The sequence below is a fragment of the Chenopodium quinoa genome, unplaced genomic scaffold (assembly GCF_001683475.1).
Source record: "Chenopodium quinoa cultivar QQ74 unplaced genomic scaffold, ASM168347v1, whole genome shotgun sequence".
Taxonomy (NCBI): Eukaryota; Viridiplantae; Streptophyta; class Magnoliopsida; order Caryophyllales; family Amaranthaceae; genus Chenopodium; species Chenopodium quinoa.
Window position 1 is genome coordinate 435,776 of NW_018742933.1, and position 9,909 is coordinate 445,684.

The window sequence follows — 9,909 nt, forward strand, 5'->3', positions numbered from 1 at the left end:
TATTTGGTATGAATTGAGAAAAATACGAAGGAAATGTGTTTAGATTGTATGAAATTGACTTACGCAGAATGGACATTCTATATGACTTAAATCTAAATGATAGGTAGTATATGTTGAAAACCTTAATCATGTTAGATTAAGTAAGCGATCTATCAAAGATAATAAAACTTTAAAAGTATAATTCTCTGCGGCAAATAGATCACCTTATAACCTATCATGATTGAATATTCAACTTTACCCTCTTATTTAAATATAAGCCATAAACAATAACTCGAAAGATTTATTTTATTAATGAAATGATACAAGCATGCAAGGCCATATTTTGCTTAATTAAAAGTTAGTTGTCTCTTTATTAAGAAATGCATAAGGAAATTTTTCTCTTCCGAACGATGATGGAATTAAAACTTAAACGAGATTTATTTAAAAATTATAAGACATTCTATTTCAAACTAAATGAATTATTTATAATGCTCCTTTCATATAGCCATAGAACGAAGAAGACTTTTTTTTTTTTTAAAAAAAAAGTGTTAGTCTTAAAGTGATACAAATATGTCTCTTTTTTGGATTAATATCAACTTGAGGCATGAGTAATTTATATCTTCCTCAAATGACTTAAAAAAAACCAGAGGTATACGTAATAGGGTGACACAAATTATAAAATAATGTTCATTCCATTTTTCCTTTAAAAGCTTAAGGGCTTAACGTGTCAGGCCATTCCCTTGTCTTTTCAGTCATTTTTGCGATTATTGTTCGAATGGTCTTATTGGCTGCTTCAACTGCTCCGTTGGTTTGAGGGCGATAAGGAGAAGATTGATGATGCCTAACTTTATACTTTTCAAGAGTTTCTTTCAATTGCCCCTCGAATTGCGACCCATTGTCCGAAATCATTTCAAAAGGTACTCTATAGCGACAAATAATGTTGTTTATCACAAATTTCGAGACTTGTTTTGCACCTAATTTGGAAAATGATGCTTCTTCAATCCATTTTGAAAAATAATTAATCGCTACTAAAATGTATTGATGCCCATTTAAAGCTTTCGGATGAATTTGTCCAATGATGTCGATGCCCCAACTTGAGAATGGCCACGGTGAAGTGAGATTATGTAGTGAGACGGGTGGCATATGGTTGAGATTTGCAAAGATTTGACACTTCTTACAAGTCCTTACAAAGTGTATGCAATCTGTCTCCAAGGTGGTCCAATAATACCCGGCTCGCAAAATCTTACGAGCCAACATTCGTCCGTTCATATGTGGTCCGCATTCTCCTCCATGGATTTCTCCCATGATCTTTCAGACTTGTTCACCATGAATACATAGTTGCAAGGTTCCATCAAAACCTTTATGATACAATTGATCTTTTAATATCACAAAGTGAGCGGCTAGCCTTCGAATTGCAAGTTGATCTTTTTTATGACTCCCTTCGGGATATTCCCGAGTGGCCAAGAAATTTTTTATGTCGCTATACCAAGCGTCCTCTTCGTCTCATATAGTTAATGATGTGATCATTTCTTCATCCATGATCACTGGGGAACTTTTTTCTTCTACAGTTACAAACCGAACTTTAACGTTATCTTCCCAGGTTAAATTTACTGCCAGATTTGCTAGCACGTCAGTGAATCTATTTTGTTCTTGAGGGAGATGTTTGAAATCGATTTCCTCAAAGCAGGGGATAAGTTGTTGGAGATGGTCAGTATACATTTGCAACCTTTCATCTCGAACCCTCCACACTCCAATTGTCTGAGATATAATGAGGTTTGAATCACCATACACTATAAGATTTCTTGCCCCTGCTGCTAAGGCTGCCTTTACACCGTAGATGCAAGCTTCATATTCAGCGGTGTTATTGGTTGTTGGAAAACTAAGTTTTATTGAAAAGGGAATATGAACTCCATGTGGATCAATAAGTAACACACCTGCACCATTCCCCCTTCTATTAGATGCTCCATCAAAGTACATCTTCCATTGTGATGTATTGATATTGAATAAATGTTCATCCGGAAAGTCATTATCGAATTCATCTCCTGATATAGGCCCATCAGCTAACGCTTCAGATATGGCTCTCCCTTTAACAGATTTTTGACTAACACATTGAATATCGAATTCTGAGAGAATAGCATGCCATCTCGCAAATCTTTCACTCAGAATAGGTTTCTCAAAGATATATTTGATAGGGTCTAATCTTGAGATAAGGAATGTTGTATGAGCTTGTAGATAATGTCGGAGCTTTTTTGTCGCGTAGATTAGAGCGATGCATGCCCTTTCTAGGGGAGTATATCTAGTCTCATATTCTAAGAAATTTTTGCTTAGATAATAAATAGCAATTTCTTTCTTGGTACCTTCTTGATATTGCGCCAAAAATCCACCCGTGGCAGTTTCTGTCACTGTAAGGTACAAGAGCAAAGGTTCCCCGGACTTGGGTGGCATCAAAACTGGAGGATTAGAAAGATAATTTTTCATTGAATCAAATGAAGCTTGACACTCATCATTCCACTTTTTTGGCACATTTTTCCGAAGAAGTTTGAAGATTGGTTCACATCTAGTCGTAAGTTGTGATATGAACCTACTGATGTACTGAATTCTTCCCAAAAAACCTCTTATTTCTTTTTCATTCTTTGGAGGAGGCAATTACTTAATAGCCTTAACCTTATCTGAATCAACCTTGATTCCTTTTTGACTTACAATAAATCCTAGAAGTTTTCCGGAAGTTACCCCAAACACACATTTCTGGGGGTTTAATCTTAAGTTGTATTTCCGAATTCTATCGAAGAAAGACTTCAATGCCGATAAGTGTTCCATACGGTCATGGCTTTTAACAATCATATCATCCACATACACTTCAACAGTGTTATGAATGAGGTCATGTAGGATGGTTGTTGCAGCACGTTGATAAGTAGCCCCAGCATTTTTTTAGTCCGAAGGGCATCGCTTGGTAGCAAAATGTCCCCCATGGGGTAATAAACGATGTTTTTGGTGTATCGTCCATCGCCATCAGTATTTGATTATAGCCTGAAAAACCATCCATGAATGAGAACATTGCATGTCCCGCAGTACTATCCACCAAGACATCTATGTGGGGCAGTGGGAAATAATCTTTTGGTGATGCTGCATTTAAATCTCTGAAGTCTATGCATACTCGAACCTTTCCTTCCTTTTTGGGAACTATCACCACATTAGCCAACCATTCGGGGTGTTTAATTGGTCGAATGAATTTTGCATCAAGCTGCTTCTAGATCTCCTCTTTGACCTTAAGACTGACTTCTGGCTTCATTCTTCGCAACTTTTGTTGTTTTAGCTTGCTGTCTGGATAGACAGGAATACGATGTTTATCTATGTTACGGTCCACACTTGGAATATCGGCGTATGACCATGCAAACACATCTACATAGTCTTTAAGTAATGAAATGAATGCAACTTGTTCTTCAGGGGAGAGGGAAGATCCTAATTTAACCTCTCTTATGTCACCTTCTATGACTATATCTATGACTATGGACTCTTCTATAGGTGCCATGCATGATTTAGGCTCATTGAAAGATTTATTGTCAAATAACTCATGATAATCAACATTAATTTCTTGCATACAAACATGTTTAGATTCTACAAGAGCTTCAAAGTCTTCATGATCAGAAAAGTCAGATTGTGTGTAGAGGGAAAGTTGGATGGATGAAGAACTATCCGTTTCATAGCCATCTGAGTGGGAGAAATGAATCTCATTCGTTTTTGAAAAAAGTTTAAAGGAAGGGTCTTTTAGGTTGGGTTGGTTTTGAGTCTTTTCGGTTTTCATTTGGAGTTGAACATCACCCTCAACTGGTACTATGAGTGATAATGGATATATGCCTTCAATATCTCCAAATTTTGTAGAAAATAAATTTCTCAGAACACCATGCTTCAAGTACTCTATCCAATCAATGTATTCCTTTTGTTTCGGCTTCTCGTAAAACCACTTTTCTACCACATCCTCGTCTCTAGCCTCAGCGAAGAAGATTTCCAGTCCGGGGAGTATTTTTTGTGAGGCGAAGTCATACCACGGCTCAGGGAATTCATGGTATGGCTCGGTATCATTTTTTAAAACGAACTGTCCATTGAGTGTTAAAGATGATCTTTTGTGAGTGTGAAAGTCGTGGCTAGGATCATATCCTAAACCATGGGGATTCTTCTTGTCAATGATGGGGATAGGGTCCCTCCTTCCTTCACTGTTTCGACCTAAACCTTGACCAGGTATATAACCCATTTTCATCATTAATTGTAGACCCTTAGTAAGTGGCTGGGGCATTTAACCTTGGTTTTTTAGGATGGGATTTTCTAGTCGGCCTGAAAGATTTGTTTGTTGAGAGGGATTGGTCATATTTGTAAAGAGAAGGCTTCCAAATCAGACATCTGTTTATCCTGGGTAGTTACCTATACAAGGGGTATTAAATTCAACCAAAGTTGGAAAGAAAAGATATGTATGAATCATGCAAATTCATATGCCAAATAAGAATTTTTTTTTTTTAAAAAAAAGAAACTTAAGAAATGCATATATATGAATTTTTTGTTTGGAAAAAAAAGTAAATGGCGTTTTGATAAAGGAAAGAAAAGGTCAGTAAGGGCCGTTGATTAAGGTGTTAGATTAGATGCTTCTTTACATACAAGGTACCCAAGATGTTAGAACTCACTCATTGTTTGACATTCAGCCATGCTACTGAAACCATTTTGGTATGTAAACACGGAGATGTATTATGATTAATCAATAAGGGGAAGTGATCTGGGTTAACAAAAGGGTTTATAGGTGTTCATCTCTCATGTTATACCAACTTTGAAAAAAAATAAAATAAAGGACAAAGATGTAGAACATGGGCCTGTATCCCTTTAATAATTTTCTTCGGTGGATGTCAAGAAACTCAACAATTTTCTTACGTGCTTGCGTATCTCCTTGTACCTTGTACGAGTCCAAATTCTGCATAATCTCTATTTTGTTTGCAATACACATATAAAGTGGAAGGTTGGTTTTGTGTTTAAGCAGCTAAACTCATGCCTGAGTTGCCTACGTACCCCCAATGGCGTGGTGAGAAAAGAAAGTAATGAAGGGTATGGTGATTATAGGAGTTTCAGTGTTATAGTGTGCCAAGGGGGATCAAGCTGCACGTAGTTCTTAGGGTAGTAAAAGGAGGCATTTTTGTGGATTTTTTATTTTTTTGATTTTTTTTTTGTGGTGTGGGTTTTTCTATTTTCGGTTTTTCTTGTTGTGGGTTTTTCTTATTTTTTGGTTTTTTGTGGGTTTTTCTATTTTTTTGGTTTTTTTGTGGGTTTTTCTATTTTTTGGTTTTTTTTTGGGTTTTTCTAGAATTTGCGTTTATACGAGGTTGGCTAAGAATGAACAGAAGTGTGGATCATGATTATTTCTTTGTTAATGTCCTGAACCTTCGCTAGGTTCTTCATCATAACCATCCTGCTTCATTTTATACAACCATCTAGCCCATGCTTTACATACTTGAGTACATGCTTTCTTGGTTTCGTTGTCGATCCGTCTTAGAAAGATATGTGGCTCCATGATTGATTGAATAGAAGCTACTTTTGTTGCGGATGTATCTTCTCCATCCGCAGTCACGGCAAATTCCTCATCTTACATCCAAAAGGGTTCTTCATCACTGGATGATCCATCGGATTGTGGTGCTGGAGATAACCGTTCATTCACATTCATCCGTCCCATTTCTTCACTTAGAGGATCGTATGTCATGAGATTCGTAGGGTCCTCTTCATCATTAGAAGTTGATAAGACATTAATGGATATTGACCTTTTACGACTCAAATGTGATATCTTGGTGATATGTTTGATGTGCAAGCGAAGAGCGTGACATCCATCGGTGTCATGACAGTGAAGTTGGTGATAATGACAATATTTGTGGAGGTCTACTCCTATAGGGCTGGCTCCAGATCGTCGAGGAAGTGGTTTAATAGCGCCTTCATCGAGTAATCCTCGAAAGATTGCAGATTGAGACGACCATTGTTGCGATGAAAAACGTAGCACAAGATTGTGTCCAGTCCTAGGCCTTGTGTGGATTGGGTCGATTATCCTACGATCAATGAGGTCTTGGATAGAGCATCGAAGATCAAAACATGAATCAGTTGTATGGCCAAACTGACTGCAATAACGACAGTATCTCTCCGTATTTACTTCAGGTGGCGGGATTGCACATACGTATCCCTTTGTTCTTATAAGGCCTTGCCTGTGCAAACGACGATACACCGCACTTAGAGGCTCATTAATTTCTGTAAATGATCTTCTGTTAGATGTTTCGGCACATGGATTGATCCTTGGTCTATGGTCTAGTAATTTGTATGTGTCGATATCGAACCCATGTTGTTTCATATGCCCAAGAATATTGTATCTCATTGTAACCATTTGACGGTAATAGAAATCATTAAGGTTCTTAAGCATGATGAGCATAAACTCTTTATCTGTGATAGGATTTCGAAGCATGGATCGTACAACAGAACATCGAGAGCTGAAGTGGGAGAAAGTTTCTTGATTTGTCTGTAGGGTTGTGACTAAGACCAATTTCTGAGGGTCCGTTTAACTAAAATTATAAGCCCAATTAACAAAAGCTTGTGATATCTCATTCCAAGTTGCTTCACCAATGTGTTCAAAACTGTAATACCAAGATAACGCTGCGCCTTCCAAGCTACGATCAAATAATGTAGGGAGGTGTTCTTCTGGGACATCCAAGGGAGCAAGGACATTAACGAACTTACAGAGATGGATCATTGGGTCACCTGTGCCATCAAATTTTTCTAATTTTGGTAGATCTTGATATCTTGGTTCATGTTTATAGCCCGGAAACAAAATTAATTTTTCTAGGAAAATTGGCACTCTAAACATTGGAACATCAAAATCTAAATCAAAGTCATCGCATGCGTCATTGCTATTTGCATGACTATCGCTGCTAGTCCACGACTCTCCTTCTCGTTCTTGTTGCTCATTGTTAATTCTGTCCTCTGGGGTTCTAGGTTCTTCTTCCTTTTCTTGATACAGAGGTTCATCGCCTTCTTCTGAAATCTCAATTGGGTCCTCTGGTTCTTCATTACTATCCTCATCAGATACCTCTATCCACCCACCACTTTGAATGCAAAATACATTAAAACCATCCAAGCGACTCCCTTCTTCTTCATCTAGGTGTAGCACAGATTTCCCGATAGGTGAGATGTTCATGATATCTGGATCTCCAGGGATGGTTACCGCTCCTTGATCGGTCATTACTTTCACTTTTTAATGTAACGTTGAGGCTACAACCTTGTTTTGATGTAACCAAGGTCTTCCTAGAAAGAAGTTAAAGCATGCTTTGATGTCAATCACTGTGAAGTCTACTTTCCTAGCCATTGGGTCATATTATATAAGTAATTTGATGGAACCCAAAACTTCTTTGGTGGCGTTGTCATAGGCTCGAACCACTTGTCTTGATGGTGCCAAATCATCTTTTGATTAACCAATCTTAGTGAGCACTCGATAGGGACATACATTGATTGCAGATCCGTTATCCACAAGAACTCTAGGTATCGTCCATACATTGCATCGAACAGTGATGTGTAATGAATTATTATGGTTTGAAACTTCAGGGAGATCTTCGTCCGTGAACATGAGAGTACGGTCTACACCATGAATAAGGCCTACAATCTGATCTGGAGTAATAGAGGGGTCAACCAAAGCTTCATTCAAATGCTTAAGGACCGCGCTTCGATAAGGTTGCGAGTGCATAAGCAACTTCCATATAGAAACATTAGCATTGACCTCCTTCATTCGCTTGAAGCATCATCTTCTATGTTGACTTCATCTACCATTAGTTCTTTCCCTTTTTCTTTTCTTCGTAAAGCATCTAATGGATTATCTTCTTCAAGGTAAGAGGGCTTTAAGTGTCGACCTACTCGAGTTAAATGGGATACTTCCACTACTTCATCATCACTAAGGTCATCAAGGCATATAGGGTGCCTATAATTGTTTGGAGTGGAGAAATAAGCTCCCGTGTTTCTTTCAACAATAGCCATTATAGATGTCGCATCTTCATCTTCCTCACGGTCCAATATAAAGTATGCATTATCGTAATCTATAGCCGCACACATCATAGCAAAAGGATCCTTGCAGAGGGTATAGTCGTGACCCCTTATCTTGATGATTCTATGGGAAGCAAGTCCATTATCTAGACAACTACCTATTTCAGTCACTGGTGCTTCACATTCACAAGATTCATTTCTGGTGATCAATTGGGTTGGGTCAAAATCATTTGTGTAGGTAGAGATGGCATTTATGGAGGTAGGGGGTTTGTGATTTGGAAGGGGGTTATCTGTGATGCTAGGTTGCGTATTATTTGGTTTGTTGGCTAAGGTTCCAACAGAGAGCCTTCCACCATCTATCAAGTCTTGTAGTCGATGCTTGAATGTCGTACAACTTTCAATGTCGTGCCTGGCTCCTTGATGAAATTCACAATGTTTGTTTGGGTTGTACGTTGGTGGCGGGTTCCTTGGTGGAGGTCTTGGGTTCAAAGGTTGGATGAGATTGGTCTTTTTTAGTTTGGAGAATGCCTGGTCATATGTCATATTTAAAGGAGTGAATTCTCTTTGGGGTCGGATTTGAAATGTCGAGGTGGCCCCAATGTTGTATATCATGTTGGTAGGCTTTGAAGCAAATGCATCATTAATGGTGATCTTCTTATTAGCCCCGAAACTTGAACTATATGAGTTGCCATTGTTAAAGTATTCCTTCTTGATCTCTCCCTTCTTTATGGCGTCTTCAACCAATGACCCAGTTGAGATAAGAGCTTTAAAAGAGGGGAAGTATTGATATGCCATCTGCTTTTGATATATAGGAAGGAGATTTTTCACAATCATCTGCAATTGCTCTTCTTCATTCGGCCTATTTATCATTTTAGCTGCTTTATTTCTCCATCTAGTAATGAAGGAAGAAAATATTTCATTAATATTTTGTGAAGTTGTCTCCAAATCCCTTCTCGTGATATCAATTTCCTCATTGTATTTATATTGGTTGGAAAACTCTCTCACTATGTCGGCCCAAGTGGATTTCTTTGAATTTTCCAGATTCAAAAACCAATGTGAAGCAGCTCCATCAAGATATTGTTGAAATAACTGAGCCATCAATGGTTCATCTACACCCCAAGGGCTCATAGCGCCAACATAGAGTTTTAAGAAGTTGGTAGGACTTCCTGTTCCGTCAAAGTGTGAAAGAACATGCATCTTAAAACCATATGGGAGGCGCGCTTTAGGAAAGAGAGTTAGCCCATGGATGTCCATCCATGGTTCGGCCTGAGTGATACCTTTCAACACTTCTTTCATCCTGGTCATTTCCTCTTCAATCTTGGTGGGAATTTCCCAGTCATTGTTTCCAACTTCTAGTGGGAATGGTGAGGCTACCTCCGATTCTGGCACATTAGGATGCATCTGTGTTTTGTTTTATGAAATTTACCACAGTTTTCTCTATAGTATCTTGTCGTTCGATTATGGCTTGCATCATTCCCTTAAGTTACACGAAAGGATCTAAGCTGAAGCTCGAATATTGTTGCTCATTGTTTGAAGTTCCAGCCATGCTACTACAGCTAGGAGAGGAGAATATGACTGATATTGGGCAAGGGGAGAACTCTGCAGAAAGAGATCTTCTACAATTAAAAGAGGCTTGGCGAATAAGTCTAGATCCAGTACGGATCCATATAGAACTCCTGTTAACGAAAATGACATGATAATGTGATAAGAAAGGAAAAAAGGAAAGATGTTAGTATTCATGATTGTAACAAATAAACATAAAAAAATACGACTAATGAATATTTAACTAAGAGATGAACACCTAAAATACCAATTAATATGATTATATAAACTTATTTGAAAAGATTCCCCTTTTCCTAAAAAAAGAGGTTTTGTCGGGATTCATAG

At 38.0% G+C, this 9,909-nt stretch overlaps 1 protein-coding gene across 1 annotated transcript; it reads right to left on the minus strand.

Annotated features, from left to right (window-relative positions):
• Window positions 1–1,482: 1,482 nt before the first annotated feature.
• LOC110728415 lies at window positions 1,483–2,457 on the minus strand. Its single transcript, XM_021908069.1, has one exon. The coding sequence runs from the start codon at window positions 2,455–2,457 to the stop codon at window positions 1,483–1,485; it is 975 nt and encodes a 324-aa protein (XP_021763761.1).
• Window positions 2,458–9,909: the final 7,452 nt, after the last annotated feature.